This window comes from Ricinus communis, chromosome 10, assembly GCF_019578655.1.
Source record: "Ricinus communis isolate WT05 ecotype wild-type chromosome 10, ASM1957865v1, whole genome shotgun sequence".
Lineage (NCBI taxonomy): Eukaryota > Viridiplantae > Streptophyta > Magnoliopsida > Malpighiales > Euphorbiaceae > Ricinus > Ricinus communis.
The window spans coordinates 4,111,891-4,128,525 of record NC_063265.1 but is presented as its reverse complement, the minus strand read 5'-3'; the positions used below and the strand labels follow the sequence as shown (position 1 = coordinate 4,128,525).

The window sequence follows — 16,635 nt, the reverse complement described above, 5'->3', positions numbered from 1 at the left end:
ATTCGATTCATTCATGTACCCCAGTATCTCAGAGTGCTGTCATCCTATAAGCCGCTCCTTGTCCAAGCATCCTATATTTACCCCGGCGTCCATTTCCTGCCTTTGTCGGACTGCTTCTCCAGGCGAGATTGTCACATTATTAATTAATATAATATTAATATATAATAAATATGATATTTTTTTATTAGAATTAGTGTTTAATTAAGAATGAAACTTATTAATCAATAAATTAATAGAAAAAAATTATAAAATTATATATAACCTAAAATCTTAAGTGTAAGAAATAATATACATGTCAAAATAAAAATTTTACGTGTCAAAATTAAATATACATGTCAAAAAATTTTAAATTTTAAACAAATATATATATATATATATAGGTTCAATATTTTTTTCCCTTTTTCTTCAATTCCCTTTTTTCTTCTATAAATTATTTTTTCTTTCCCTCTTCTTTTGGATGTGATACATTGTTTTAAATAAAAAATATATATATATTTAAGAGTTATTTAAGAGTTATTTTATTATTTTTTAAATTATTATTTTAAAAAGATAATAAATTAAAAATAAATTTATTGTATATACACAAAAAATAAAAAATATATAATTTAAGATAAAAATAAAAATATTAAAAATATATAAAAATAAAAAGAATCAGACCGCAATTTAAAAAGAAAAAGAAAATCCAAAAAAAAATAAAAATACAGAAACAAAAACTGATACGAAAGAAAGGGAAAAAGAAAAATGCTTTAGATGCAAATTAATTGCACTTGCTTCTATTTATTTTATTTATCCACGAAATTCTTCCGGATTATATTATATTATGTTATATATAATAGCACCTCAACCGTTTCTAAGACAATCAAACAATTTCTCCAAGAGAGAAAATGAGATACCTAATTTCAATTTGTCAGGTTTAATTCTACCATAACCCGCTACTGACATTCAAATCTCAAGGCTGGATAATCCTCAAGCTTAAGAAAGACTCTGTGATGATTATGTGACTCTGGTTTTATTTTTTATTTTTTTGTTAAAATTAGAAAGAGAGAGAAACTGGGTAGATTTAAACAGTGTTTGAGGTTCTTTTGTTCAGATTGGGTGTCCCATTTTTGGCGTCTTGATATGGATAATATGGATATTGATTCACCCCCTGAAACTATTAACCCTATCAAGCCTCGTGATCGAGTCATGCGGGTAACCCTTTTTGTTTTCTTTGTTTTTAAGTATTTGCTTTTGCTTGGTTCAACTGCTTCGCTTTTTTATTTTGTTTTAGTGTTTTTATTTCAGTATTCAAATACTTGTTCTCGGTGTGTGTGTTTTAATCAGTAAGAATTTCTTTGGAACAAAATCCTGTGCTCGAGTTCGACGAAGTTGAACTCTTGCAACTTCTTGTCATTTTTGGGCATGATTTGAGTCCTTTCAAATTGTTCTTTTTAATATTTTTTATTATTAAGTTGGAAGGACTTGAGTGGAACATAATCAAATTGAATTCTTGCTTTTTAAGACTTTCCAGATAAGGTTTGAAGGAATCAATTGGTGTGTGTGTTGTTTGACGTTTTTGAAGCAAGTAATTACATCATGTGGCAAAGCTAGATCAGTTTGCATTTTATTTCTGTTGTTTTCTGATTGTATTTCGTTACGATTTAAATTCTGCTTCTGAATTATTATTGATGGTTTATTTGTTACTTGAATGGTATTTTCACCTTTTATCCTTTAATTTTGTAATAGAGGCTTGTTCAGCTTGGTATCGGTGAGGAGTATCTTCAAAGGCGTTATTATCCTGGTATAGTTGCTTTTCTCATGGATAATCCATCATGGATACCGGAGTTAGTTTCTTCTATTTTACCTCTTGATGAGGAAGTTGCGGAGGCTCTCCAGCAAAACAAGTCAGAATCGAAAAAAGTGCAGAGCCCAACAATGAAACGTTATTTCAGGGAATGCATGGTTTGGTTACAGTGGCTGATGTTTTTGGGTGAGCCAGCCACTGCTTTGAAAAGTCTGTCCAAGATGAGCACTGGCCGTGGTGTTTGTGGAGCTGTTTGGGGAAATAATGATATAGCATATAGATGTCGGACATGTGAACATGATCCAACATGTGCTATTTGCGTTCCTTGTTTTCAGAATGGAAACCACAAGGACCATGATTATTCTATTATTTATACAGGTGGAGGATGTTGTGATTGTGGGGATGTTACAGCATGGAAACGGGAGGGCTTCTGTTCAAGTCACAAAGGTGCTGAACAGATACAGCCCCTTCCAGAGGAGTATGCAAACTCTGTAGGGCCTGTCCTTGATGCTTTATTTTCTTGTTGGAAAAAAAAGCTTGTGTCTGCAGAAACCATCTGCCATGAAAACCCAAGATCAAGTGATCGTGTTGTACTGTGCAAGAAGGTCGCAAATGAGCTAACATATGTGGTGGTTGAGATGCTGCTCGAGTTCTGCAAGCACAGTGAGAGTTTGCTTAGTTTTGTTTCTAGGAAGGTGATCTCATTGGTTGGTTTGTTGGAGATTCTGGTAAGGGCAGAGAGGTTCTTAAGTGAAGGTGTTGCAAGGAAACTTAATGAGATGCTTCTCAAGTTACTGGGAGAACCAATCTTCAAATATGAGTTTGGTAAAGTATTTGTAAGCTATTATCCATTGGTTGTACATGAAGCTTTAAAAGAAGGTGGTGACAGTTCTCTCAAGAAGTATCCACTGCTATCTACATTCTCCGTGCAGATTCTCTCTGTTCCCACTTTAACCCCACGACTTGTGAAGGAGATGAACCTATTAGCCATGCTTTTAGGATGCTTGGGAGATATATTCATTCATTGTGCTGGTGAAGATGATCGTTTACAGGTAACATGTACATTTTTTGTTTACTTTATGAGTGCACTGGTAGTTCTTTGTATATGGCTATATGCTTTACTCATGTCTTCATTATGGACTTTTTAAGTTGGCGCTGTTTACGACATGGATAGATTTGTTTAAACTACAGATTCTGTAGGGTTAGAAATGCATTATCTAGAATTTGCGCATCTCTCTTATGTTGCTTGTGGTACTTCCTTAAGCTTCCTAGGCTTAGACTTTGGCTATACTTAAGGGAATATAGTACCATGTAGAAGACATTTTTTGCATCAAATAAAAGCTGCAAACTGGTTTTTAGTTGACATATCAGCCCTTTTTTTATCTCATGGTTACCCTCATTAAAATTGGCAATTTTTTTCCAAAGATGAAAGGTGCTTTCTTTTTTTCTTTATTTATTACATTGAATATTGAACTGACATTTTTGTATATTGATTTAATTTTGTTACAGCTTAATTGGGTTTCTCGAGAACTTTAGCTGTTCTAACCAATGTGTTTTAGAGTTCTATTAGTTTTATACAACAAGGGATCACTAACAAGGATTTTATTGGTGGATTATGTATGCAGAGAAGCTTTTTTCTTCACTTTCTTTCTTTTTTTTTTTCTTTAGATATATGACAACAAACTCAAGCAAGTGAATTTGTTCATTATCCATGTGTTGCTTTTATTATAATTCTACCAGAAGCCTTTCTCTATTAAGTTTGGGTTTTGTTTTGTCATCTCCACATGTTTACCTACATCAGCCTCCCTTTGTCACCCATGCTCATATTTGTGGAGATACAATCAATTCTTTTGCATTATTATGTGCACCCTTCACATGAGATAGAACTGGTCCTGCTGATCAGTAATAATGGATGTTGTTGTTTTTCTTTTTCATTTTTTTGGTTTTGATCTTTCCTATTTGTGACTATGCTATTTATGGAGGAACTTTTTTGAAAATTTGCATAAGTTTGTAAAAGATTTCTATTTGAACTGGCAATAAACAGAAAGAAAAGGCTGCCATTGAAGAAAGTGTTTTCCATTGAAGTTCATTGGTAAAACACATTAAAGTAGTTTTTCTTTATAAGATTGTTTATCAATAATCATTGTCATTAAGACAGTCGGCTTTTAGAATGTTTTTAGATCATGTTTACCTACATCAGCCTCCCTTTTTCACCCACGGTCACATTTGTGGAGATTATTTTTTTTCGTTTTTCATATTATGTGACTGTTCCCATTAGATAGAACTAGTCATGCTGATCAGTAATAATGGATAACATTGATATTTTTGGTTTTGGTCTTTCCTATTTGTGTTGTTTGATTATGCTATTTATGGAGGAACTTCTTGAAAGTTGCATCAGTTTGTAAACAGTTTCTGTTTGAACTGGCAAAAAACAGAAAGAAAAAGTCTGCCATGAAGAAAGTGTTTCCATTGAAGTTTACTGATAAAACACATTAAAGTAGTCTTTCTTCATAAGATTGTTTATCAATAACATTGTCATTAAGACAATCAGCTTTTAGAATATTTTTAGATTTGGTTATCTCCCCTCTTTTTCTTGTTCTTCCTGTTTCGTGTAGCAAATTTTGGTGACTATTGTCTCTTTGCAGGTTACCAAGTGGGGTAATTTGTATGAGACCACCATTCGCGTTGTTGAAGATATTCGATTTGTTATGAGCCATGCTATTGTGCCCAAACATGTAACACGCGAACAGAGAGATATTTTGAGAACATGGATGAGACTTCTGTCTTATTTGCAAGGAATGAGTCCCCTAAGGAGAGAAATTGGCTTACACATCGAGGAGGAGAATGAAAACATAAATTTGCTTTTTGTTTTAGATCATTCTGTTGCCAATATTCATTCTCTTTTGGTGGATGGAGCATTTTCTACTAGTGAAGATACTGATGATGATGTTTTTTCTGGCATGAGTAAACAAAATATGAGTGAGGAAGATGGCATGAGATATGCAAAAGTAGGAAGGCTATCTCAGGAAAGCTCAGTGTGTGGTGTTTTAGGGAGGAGCAATCAGGATGCTGAAGTTGCATCAGATTCCATATATCATCCTTTAGTTCCTTCATCTGTTTCCTTGTTAATGTACGAGTGCTTGAGAGCCATTGATAATTGGCTAGGAGTTGATCATGCATCTGGGGCTCTATCATCTGCAAATACTAGCACTTCCAACAGCAACATTTTAGCATTGAAGAAAACTTTTCTCAAGTTCAGAAAAGGCAAATCTATTTTTAGTGGATTTACCAGTTCAAATGAAGACCAGAGTAGGAATTTCTTTCCACCTGCAAATAGTGGTTTATGCATGAGTATGGATGTAGAGAATACTAAAAGTGTAGGGCAGGACTGCAAAATAATGGGTTCTGGTGAGCCAGAGACTGCCAAATCTGATGAGTGTTTGATGGAAGGAAACAGTTCCACAGAATCAGAGGTGTTCCGTATTTTGAGTTCATCTGATTGGCCAAATATAGTTTATGATGTTAGTTCACAGGATGTATCTGTTCACATTCCTTTACACCGATTACTCTCCTTGCTTTTACAAAAAGCATTAAGAAGGTGTTATGGTGATCCTGAGGTGCGTAGTACAACTAGTGCTGGCACATATACTTCATCATCTTCAATGTATGATGATTTCTTTGGACGTGTCCTTGGTGGCTGTCACCCTCGTGGGTTTTCTGCATTTGTCATGGAGCATCCTTTACGTAATAGAGTGTTTTGTGCTGAGGTTCATGCTGGAATGTGGAGGAAGAATGGTGATGCTGCCATTTTATCTTCTGAGTGGTACCGTTCAGTAAGATGGTGGGTGTATGCTTCACTTGATTAAGTGTCAGGAAAAATTCTCTTGATTTATGCTTCTCTCTTTTCTTTAGGGAGGATTGGGAGGTTAAGTCTTAGATGTGAGGCGAGACGAAAGTATGGTGTTTAATGTTTTGTGCTGGGCTTGTCTTTGCAGGTCTGAACAGGGTTTAGAACTGGATCTTTTTCTTCTGCAATGTTGTGCTGCATTGGCTCCTGCTGACCTTTATGTCAACAGAATTCTAGAACGCTTTGGGCTATCAGACTACCCCTTTTTGCACCTTGAGAAATCTAGCGAGTATATAAATTTCCTCATTAAACTTGATTTGATACATGTGGTTGTTTTCGACCTGGGTTCTACATGTGATAACATGTGCTGTGCTCTTTAATTGCCTTCAGTTGCTTTATTACCTGCTTCACATTTATTTCATGGATGCCTTGTTTTAGATTGCCATGTGTGATTGAGGGAATTTTGAATTTTTTGATATCTTCTGAATTGTATTGAATTTATGGCATGGGAAATGCTTTCTTCAGGTATGAACCAGTTTTGGTACAGGAAATGCTCACACTTATTATACAAATTATCCAAGAAAGGAGGTTTTCAGGGCTAACCCCTGATGAAAATTTGAAAAGAGAGTTGATTCATAAGTTATCCATTGGAGATGCTACTCGTAGTCAGTTAGTGAAATCTTTGCCTCGTGATCTCTCAAAGTATGACCGCCTTCAGGAAATTTTGGATACAGTTGCTGTATATTCTAATCCATCTGGCTTCAATCAGGTTTTATTTGTGGCCTAGAATTTTTTTCATGGTGGGTGAGTTGATGTTTTTTTTGATTAATTGTCCTTGTATATGCATCCTAGGGAATGTATTCTTTACGTTGGATGTACTGGAAAGAGCTGGATCTATACCACCCTCGTTGGAACTCTAGGGATTTGCAAGTTGCAGAAGAAAGATACATTCGCTACTGTAGTGTCTCAGCATTGACCACTCAGCTCCCGAGGTGGATGAAGATTCATCCTCCTCTCAAGGGTGTAGCTAGTATAGCCAATTGTAAAATGGTTTTAAAAATTATCCGTGCTGTGTTATTTTATGCTGTTTTCTCTGATAAATTGACTGAACCACGTGCGCCTGATGGTATTCTCATAATGGCATTGCACCTGCTCTCGTTGGGTTTAGACATTTGTTTGCAGCAGAGAGAACCTGGGGACTTGTCTCTTTTCTGTGGCGATTCCATTCCCATGCTTGCTTTTGCTGTTGAAGAAATTCATGAGGGAATAAGTTATGGTGCTGGTGAACAGAGCTTGCTTTCACTTCTTGTCTCATTGATGAGAATGCACAAGAGGGATAACTTGGACAACTTTTCAGAATCAGATGGTTGTAATATTTCCTCTTTGATTGAAAGCTTATTGAAAAAGTTTGCAGAGTTAGATTCTGGATGCAGGACCAAATTGCAACAACTTGCACCTGAAGTCGTAATTCATCTATCACAACCAAGTCCTCATAGCGATGCACATTCTGTGGGATCAGCTTCTGATAGTGAGAAACGCAAGGCTAAAGCGAGAGAGAGACAAGCTGCTATATTAGTGAGATTATCTTGCGTTCTCTGCATAAAATTCCTTCTTAAGACTTTTCTTATCTATTTATTTTAATTTTTCTCTCAAATAATGGAAATAATAAGTTTGTATTCCAGTGTAGAAGTATACATATTCCTCATATTTCTTTCTTCTGTTCATTTCTTCTTAGAAATTTTTTAACGTGGATGATTTCTTGCATAGATAAGGCTAACTCTTTTTTTTTTCTCAAGATTTGAGTAAAATATCGAATCAAGGTGAAGATAATCTTGTATGTGTAGTCTATTGAGCTTACTTGGTCCTTGATGCAGGCAAAAATGAAAGCCGAGCAATCCAAATTTTTGTCAAGTATTAATTCCACCAACGAGGATGATTTAAGAGCAGGACTAGAAGAAAGCAACACTGATGATGAGCAGCATTTAGAAGAGTCTGCGCAAGATGTTTGTTCCCTTTGTCACGATCCTAATTCCAAAAACCCTGTATCCTTCTTAATTCTTCTTCAGGTAAGCAAGTGCTTGAGTGTCTTTTGTCCATGGACTCTGGCTCCATTGGTGAATTCTTTTTGTTGTATTGTTTATGGGTCTTGTGATTTCCAACATCCATACTGACATTTCTCATTTGTTTTGGATCAAGAAATCAAGGCTTTTGAGCTTAACTGACAGAGGTCCCCCATCTTGGAATCAAGCTCGACGGTGGGAAAAGGAACAAGTCTCTCTAATGACAATTAAGGTGATTGAGCAGGCTGGAATAAGCTTGTCTTCAAGTGGTTTGGAAGTGGATTCATCTGATCAGCTATCACAGTTGGTTCAGAATGCAGTTAATGAGTTTGCTGAATATGCCCAACCTGGGGAAATTATCAATTTTCTTGAATTTGTCAGAGCTCAGTCTCCATCATTGAGGAACATTCAAGTGCCTAGCCCATTGAAGGATGGGAATGATAGAAATGCATGTAGCCTTGAGACATTGGAACGAGATTATTACATTTCCATCAGGAAAGAAATAAATAATCATACTATATTTTCCAGTAGTGGACTTAAGGATGTAGATATTTCAGCAGGTGAAGGGGGTCTAAAAAGCAACAGGGGTGTTAGTTCTGTATTGCTCGGAAAATATATAGCTGCCTTTTCAAGAGAGATAACAGAGCACCCTTCATCTTCAGAAAATTCACTTGATGACATAGCAAAAAGAGAATCAACTCTACAGGCATATGAAAAATTTGGGCCAGCTGATTGTGATGGAGTTTACCTATCTTCTTGTGGACATGCTGTGCATCAGGGATGCCTTGATCGATACTTGTCTTCATTGAAGGAAAGGTGAGTGCAATTGGCAAGAAGAATTTAGAGTGTATCAGTATCACATCTTCTTAATTGCTTATTGGCGTTGATTTGTATTACCCGATTTAATCATTGAATCAGATAATGCAATGGTCCAATTGTTAAAGATTTAATAGAGATAAAAGCTGAATTTAAATAGAATTTTAAAAATTCATCTTGTACTTCCAAATATACTATGTTTATCACAATTGACCAAGTGGCTTTGAAGCGCCCACTTCTGGCACCTGAACTTGGAGTCAGGTTCGACTCTCGCTTTGCCGTTTTTCCATTTTCCAGATTCTACGTTGAACTCGAACCCAGAACAACCCTTTTGGGTAGCCTAGTATAACCATATCAAGGGCATTGCATGGAAGCATATTGTAATTGTCTTAACTTTGGGTAAGGTAGAGGAGGTCCTGGATCTCTTATGACATTGGAAGTGTGAAGGAGTGGATTCTTATGTTTTCGTATGGCTGTTTTTTGTTACTCTTGTTTCTGTTTTTGACAAAATGTCATTAGTTCAATTGAGTTCAATTAATGTTCTGAATGCTGTTTACACAGATTTGTCAGAAGACTTGTTTTTGAAGGAGGGCATATTGTTGATCCAGATCAGGTACCCATATCATCGTTTCTTTTGGATGTCAACTTTTTGAATCATTCATGTTATGCTTTGTCACATAGAATCTTTCTTCCCAGGGTGAATTTCTCTGCCCTGTATGTCGTCGACTGTCCAATTCTATCTTGCCTTCATTGCCTGGGGATTTCCAGAGAGTTTGGAAGGAGCCTATGATTTCAACTGTTAGTTCAACAGATGCTGTAGGACATTTATTCGCATCATGTGAGGGAAGTGATTCTCTTTGGCTGCCACGAGCCTTGTCTCTATTGCAATCTGCTGCAAACATGATTCAGAAAGGAGATATATGGAAAACCTTTCCCCTGCAAAGAAATGAAAGAATGAAGCAAGATCTTGATTCAATATCTAGAGTGCTCTTTAAGATGTATTTTCCAAGCAGACAGGATAAGTTCTCAAGATCCACCAGGGCAAATCAATTCATGATTATGTGGGACACACTTAAATATTCCCTTGTCTCAATGGAGATTGCCGCACGTAGTGGCAGGATTCATATGACTCCAACCTATAGTCTTGATGCATTATACAAGGAACTTCAATCTTCCAGTGGATTTGTTCTAGCGTTGTTGCTAAAGATCGTGCATAGTTTGAGAAGTAAGAATTCTCTTCATGTGCTTCAAAGATTTAGGGGTATTCAGCTATTTGCAAAGTCTATTTGTTCAGGAGTGTCCGCGGATCATGCTAGTAGAACTTGTGGTCGCAAAGGTTAGTTGTGAATTTTGCACATTCAATGTACAATTAGTGCTGAAGATTTTCCTTTTTTTAAATTTTTTTTCTAATTGACAGTATTGTTTGGTTTATAGTTTTAGTATTTTGATTGACATTAGTTTGTGAACTTTTTATTTAAACACAATGTTAATCATTCTGTTGTGCATCGGGGGGATGAGATGCAAATATCAATTATCTGAGCAGAAAGAATCATGATTACCTGCATAATTATTTTATACAGACTAGTATCAGAGATGAAACACTTATAGCTGGTTGGAGTTAGACTCATGGAATAGGTGTAGAAAATATCATTTGCTTCTCTTCCTTTTGTCTCTAATTTTCTTTTGAACTATACGTACTGAAACACTTATGGCTGGTCGGAGTTAGACTCTGGAATAGGCGTAGAAAATATAATTTGCTTCTCTTCCTTTCTGTAATTTTCTTTTCGCTTCACGTAATGGAGCTGATGAAACACTATCCTAGCAAGTGAGGTATAGATGATACTTACTGTTGGCTTTAATGCTTTGCTGTACAGGTGATGCGTCTTCCATCTTGAAACAGGTTGAGAAAGAATTACCATATCCTGACATTCAATTTTGGAACCAAGCAGCTGATCCCATTCTTATTCATGATGCTTTTTCATCATTGATGTGGGTTCTCTTTTGTCTTCCGCACCCATTTTTGTCATGCGAGGAATCTTTGTTATCTCTTGTGCATATTTTCTATTTAGTCTCTATTGCTCAGGTATGATAGCTGTGATTGATCTATACCTTGACCTTGATTATCTTACATTCCACTGCAATCTATATTCTGAATTGAATACATTGGTGTGCAGGCCATACTTGCTATTTATGGGCCAGATCAATACAATAATAGGAAACCAGGTTTTCATGATTGCCTAATTACTGACATTTCCCACGTCTTGGAAGAATCTGAATGGATCCAGCAGTATTTTGTCTCAAATCATATTGATCTTAGTTCAGATACTATGGAAGTAATTCGTAAATTGAGCTTCCCTTACTTGAGGAGGTGTGCCTTGCTCTGGAAACTATTAAGCACTTCTGCCTCAGAACCATTCTGCAATAGGGATGATGTAATGGATAGGTCATCTCTTGCCATTGATGATTCAATGGATTTCATGGATGCTGATGTCATTGAGCTCAATGAAGTTCAAAAGCTTGAAAAGTTTTTCAAGATCCCACAACTGAATGTTGTTCTCAAGGATCAAGAAGTGCGATCTACAGTTTTGAAATGGTTACATCACTTCCACAATGAATATGAGGTTTTCAGATTTCAGCATGTTTTGCATTCCACAACTGCAGTTCCATTCAGTTTGATGCAGCTTCCTCATGTATATCAGGATCTACTTGAGAGGTTTGTAATAAATATTCTTTCGGCTACATTTTAGGTCTTTTTTCTTCATATAGATTGTAGTTCATTTAAGAATGAGGTTTTGATCAGGTATATAAAACAGCGTTGTGCTGACTGCAAGTGTGTTTTTGAAGAGCCTGCTCTGTGCCTCTTGTGTGGTAGATTATGCTCCCCACATTGGAAACCATGCTGCAGGTTTTTTTCTTGCTTATTCTAATTTATTTGTTAAGATTTTGTGCATAAAAAGCATGCAGGTGTTCTGGACGTCTTTATATCTTAAGCAACATTCTCCTACCTTTTAGTTTTACGATAATTTTGTTGCTTCTTGTCAAAGGGAAAGTGGATGCCAAACTCATGCAATGGCATGTGGTGCTGGTACCGGTGTTTTCCTGTTGATCAAGGTACGGTTCCATACTTGTATCTTACGTTTGGTGGTTTGCCCCTTTTTGTTTTTTTCCCCTTGACTGATGATAGTCATTATCATTACAGAGGACAACGATTCTGCTACAAAGATGTGCTCGTCAGGCTCCCTGGCCATCTCCGTACTTGGATGCATTTGGTGAAGAGGTAGTTTGGTTTTTCTGCTCTTTGCTAAACAGTGTAATTATGGAGTCTTTCTTTTGCTTCCTATTGTTATATGGTGGTTTCTTTTGTACCCCTCCTTCTAATGACAGCTACTGAAACATCATTTTTACTTTGTTACTCATGAGATACTAAACTTTCAATGCTCCCCATTTTGATAGCTGCAAAGATTTGGAAGCATTTTCTTTTTCTCAATGTGAATGCTCTCATGCGCGAATCTTTTCTCTGTTTTGAGGTTCTGAAAGTTCATTGGTATTAGCACGTCTTGATCTCTTTGAATTAGCTCTGTGCTATGAAGCATGGAGACTCCTATGAAATAGTGTTTGGGAAACTCTAATGGAAGTTTCCAAAACTCTTTGGGCCAATTTTGTAATTTTTCTAAAATTGTTTCTAGTTTGGAAAAACGTTTGTCATTAAAAAAAAATTATCAATGCTATTATTTTATATGCTATTGAAGTTAAACGTTTCATTATTTATTATCCTTAAATCTATATCTCTCTATGATTTGATAGTTCAATATTAATTCATGGTCATATTTACTTGAATTATAGTGTTTTCTAATTGGTATATAAAATTAATATTTACAAAAATATAGCCCTATATTTTCAAGGTTTACCTGTTTTTCCCACGCTTATCTCCCATATTTTTGAGAACTACGGTTATCCTGTATCCATATCCACATTTCCATAGCATTTCTGTTTCCATGCTACGCAGGCTCTGTGTGGTAAGATGTCTGTGGAGTCAAATTAGAGGTGCATTCAATTCTTTGGCTGTTTAATATTTTATGGATAATTGCAATCAGAAAAGATTCAAAAGACTTCCCTACTTATGTTCATGCGATTCTTGCTTTTTATTACTTATACTTGACCTTTCACATATATAGGACCAAATCTTACTTTTTAATGTTGAGCAGCGGTTTGGAGGCATATTCTACAGACACACATGCATGTGCTTTTAAGGTTTCTGATTTGGTTATATTTCTGAAACTTTAATGCTTGATTTGCAATAAACTTTGCAGGATATTGAAATGCATAGAGGAAAGCCACTATACCTGAATGAAGAGCGGTACGCTGCTTTAACATACATGGTGAGAAAATGTCTGACGTCCCTATTGTTTCTCCCTGCTAACATCTCCTATAGGGCCGCCATGCTAGAGATAGACCTGCTGGAAAGCATAATAGACTTTGAATGACCTGACTGAGTAGCCATGCTATATCTGTCCATTGGACTATTCAGAAGTGAAAAGAGAGGGTATCTAATACAGGATTAAGACATTCTTTACAACTATGCATGGGGAATCATGTGCTTTGGAATGTGGTTGATATGTTTTATTTTTAGTAATCATATACTATTTTATTGATTTAGTGATTATGCTTGTCAGGTTGCTTCTCACGGCCTTGATCGAAGCTCCAAAGTTCTTGGACAAACTACTATTGGATCTTTATTCTTGGTCTAGCTTGGAAGGTGTTCTTCAAGGTTGCTGTGCAGGTCATCTCTGAGCTTCTATATGCATCTTATTTATGATTTGACAATTTTGTCATCAAATTTTCTTGGTTTATTTTTTTTTGTGCTAAGTATTTTGTCTGGATGTGTTGTGCAGTGAATAATTTCTATTCAGATCAGTATTGAAGAAATTTGCACAAATTCCAAGATTGTGAAATTGTCCATGCTTAACAGGGCCAAATTAGTCGGGAGTCTTTGACTGAGGGGTTACATGTTAAGGTTGGATGAGCAGGTCATTCTGAAGTTTTGCAGGTAAATTAAATGGTTGCAAGTTTGTTGGTGTAATCACAGATTTGAGGGAATAAAATCGAATACTTTATTTACACTAATAACACACACATATATATATATATATATATACAATATATATACACAAGTAAGAAGACTCCTAAACATGATAAGAATATTATATGAGGACTCCTATTTAGGGTTGCAACCTTATCCTATATGCATGCTGTAACAGTTGGCATGTGAGTGAAGAATCCTTTTTATGTTGCATGATCTTTATATAAGAAAAGGTAAGTAATGCATTAACTGCTCGAAACTGATATGATCTTTATATAAGAAAAGGTAAGTAATTCACTAACTGCTCAGAACTGATATTATCTGTGAAGTGCAAACTTGACGAGTGAAAGGGGGAATTTTAACACATAAAAGATATCCAAGTAAATTAGAGTGGATACATTAGTCCTTAAATGCTTCTAATCGTTTTATTTAATGCTTTATGGTATCAGTAAAAATGTTAGCTCCAAAGCAGGAAGTTCTATTTAATGCTCTAGTACAGCAAGAGTGATTTCTTACTAGAAAACAAGATTTTATTTTCTGATTCTCTTGCTTATTTATTTACTTTTTTTCATGTGGATGAGAGGCAGGACTATCCTTCCTTTGTAGTGTCTCTTATTTGCGCTATTATATGTAGATGGTGGAAATTTGCAGGTGCTTTGGATTATCCTGTCCATGTGTTAAAGAGAACCATGTCCCTGACTCTTCTGGTGTTGCATGCTTGTACAATTAGTGCAGTGAAAGACCTTTTGTAATCCAGCCATGTTCATTAGGTAGCAGTATTCTTCCTCAGTTGCCAGTCTGCCTACTCATGGTGCCCCTGCTGCCTGAACTGTACAGCTAAAGTCTTCTCTTCTAAATCAACAAGCAGTAGAAAAATGTAATCACACAGGGCGTCTCCCCTTTCAATAGTTTTTTTTTCCCTTAATCCTCTTCTTTCATTATCTTGTAATCCGCCCGGTGATGGCAAAGGTTGGATTGGGGATTGCTGCTGATCAACATCCAATAACATTTATGTAAATGCCTGTGTATAGTTGTTTGTGCTTCTTTTTTCTTTCCTTGGCAGCTTTTTGAAATGATAACATGCAGCTCAGAACTTGAATCAGAATTTTCCAACAGAGTTACTAAATGGTTCGATCAATAGCTGACACCCTGAACCTTTAGGTAAACGACGTCGTCAATGTTCACTTTGCGCTGTCCATTTTCTGAAGAAATCTTTTTCGTCTTTTCCACTTCCAAAAGAAGTCACGTGAATGTTCACTTCTCAGCAGCAGCGAAAACCCCACAATGGGCATTAAGAATACAGATAGCGGTGTTCAACCAAATCCATAAAATCCCATGACGGCCATTAATAATATAACCTATAAATCCGATAGAAATTAAAATTAATTTAGTCTGGAGATGGTTTGTAAATATCTAAAACTAAATAAAGGTAAGTTGAATTTAGTTTTAAATTTAAAAATTATAGTAGAATCTGATTTAATTTGATATAATATTAAAAATTAAAATTCATATATAATACATGATTTATATAAAATTATGTTATTTTAATATTATATATATTTTTCTTTATAATTTTAAAGTTCTTAACAATAATTATTTTATTTTTATATTATTATCTTCTCTTTAAATTCTTAAAATTGTTATTTAATTTTACTTTCTCATCAAAAAGTAGAGTTTTACTAGAGTGCTACTGTGGCATTCTACTATTATAAATTTATTTTTTAATTATAAACTATTAATTAAAATTATTTAAAATAATTTATTATTTTATATGCTCTTCAATTAATATAGCTTGCCAATGAATTCAGATATAATTTTTAACTATTTAAACGAGTTCAAATTTTGTAATTGAATCTTATAGTTGTCAAGTACCACTAATTAAATTTTAATAATAAATAAAAATAATTTATTTAATTGATAATAATTAAGTACTATATATAATCAACTAATCTAGTATTTAATCATGTTTATAAATTATGAGAATTAAAAAAATATCAATATTTACAGACTTATATAGTACCGTACATCTATGGTACATTAGAATGACTCCAAAAAATAATATTAAAATTTAAGCTTTTTTTATTTAACTATATCTATTCATCTAATCTAATTATATAATTACATGTGATTTTATTTGTTACTTTTCTTGGTAAGGACTTTTAATTTTTATATAAATTTGAATTTAATTTTTGGATTAGATTTTTAAAACTGAATCCGATGAATCCAAATTTATTGATTTTTAATTTTAAATATTGGATTCAATTTTAGATAAGTACAACCTGACTACTATGGTAATGCATTTATAGCTTCTAAACTGATCAACCCTACCCACGGACACTCCTAAATACAGAGCTATCCGGTTTGAGTGCATATTCAATGGTGGTTTTTATTTTAAATGTATAATTTATATAATAAAAAGCAAGCATCTTAAAGAATATTTAAATATAAAGAGAAATATTTTATTTAAATTCAATACTTTTTATATTTTATTCTTTGTTTTTCTTTTATTTATATAAGCATTAATGCTTTTATTTTTTTTCTTTTTAACTGTTCCTATTAGAAAAATAAAAATTACAAATATTAACTAAATTAAATGCATAGAAACTTGTAGTACATTTATTAAATATAGAATAGAGAATAAAATTTAACTCTTTATATACATGGGGCCACATTGGCTCTCTAATTTATATTTAAGGAATAAAGAGTGTATTAGAGTGTCATTTTATGATATAATTCTGTAAAATAAAGAGTTTGACATATATAAAGAGTGCATTAGAGATACTCTTATATAGTAGCGTATCATGTCGTTTGGATAGAATTTATGGTCAATTGTATAATTTTTTATTATCTAAAATTTTTTTAATTAAATAATAATTTTAATTGTAGAAAATATCATTTTAATTATTTTTAGTATTGTATTAAGTAATAAACTAATTTTCTAATTATAGAATAATTTTTAATTTTAACAATAACATATTATTATATTTTTAGTATTATTTAAACTTATAATTTAATTTTATAATTATTAAATAATTTCTTAAATAAAATA

The 16,635-nt window shown here is 34.2% G+C and overlaps 1 protein-coding gene across 2 annotated transcripts; it reads left to right on the top strand.

The window, feature by feature from the left end:
• The first annotated feature begins 748 nt into the window (after nucleotides 1-748).
• Nucleotides 749-14,641, top strand: LOC8268279 (E3 ubiquitin-protein ligase PRT6). 2 transcript variants are annotated; one of them, XM_015727304.3, is made up of 19 exons: nucleotides 749-1,191; nucleotides 1,726-2,835; nucleotides 4,429-5,624; nucleotides 5,779-5,919; nucleotides 6,156-6,399; nucleotides 6,483-7,205; nucleotides 7,505-7,696; nucleotides 7,827-8,506; nucleotides 9,068-9,119; nucleotides 9,203-9,842; nucleotides 10,381-10,589; nucleotides 10,681-11,219; nucleotides 11,307-11,411; nucleotides 11,551-11,617; nucleotides 11,706-11,783; nucleotides 12,817-12,885; nucleotides 13,180-13,286; nucleotides 13,399-13,553; nucleotides 14,238-14,641. In XM_015727304.3, the coding sequence occupies exons 1-17, from the start codon at nucleotides 1,120-1,122 to the stop codon at nucleotides 13,252-13,254; spliced, it is 6,192 nt and encodes a 2,063-aa protein (XP_015582790.1). In that variant the 5' UTR covers nucleotides 749-1,119; the 3' UTR covers nucleotides 13,255-13,286; nucleotides 13,399-13,553; nucleotides 14,238-14,641. The 2 variants fall into 2 exon arrangements, with proteins under 2 accessions (XP_015582790.1, XP_015582791.1); XM_015727305.3 differs by having other exon boundaries at nucleotides 14,221-14,641.
• Nucleotides 14,642-16,635: the final 1,994 nt, after the last annotated feature.

Bases quoted from the DNA above. Each gene is read 5' to 3' on its own strand.
- LOC8268279 (XM_015727304.3), top strand. From the start codon at position 1,120: ATGGATAATATGGATATTGATTCACCCCCTGAAACTATTAACCCTATC. The intron at 1,192-1,725 runs GTAACCCTTTTT...ATTTTGTAATAG, and splicing joins CTCGTGATCGAGTCATGCGG to AGGCTTGTTCAGCTTGGTAT. The intron at 5,625-5,778 runs GTGGGTGTATGC...TTGTCTTTGCAG, and splicing joins TGGTACCGTTCAGTAAGATG to GTCTGAACAGGGTTTAGAAC.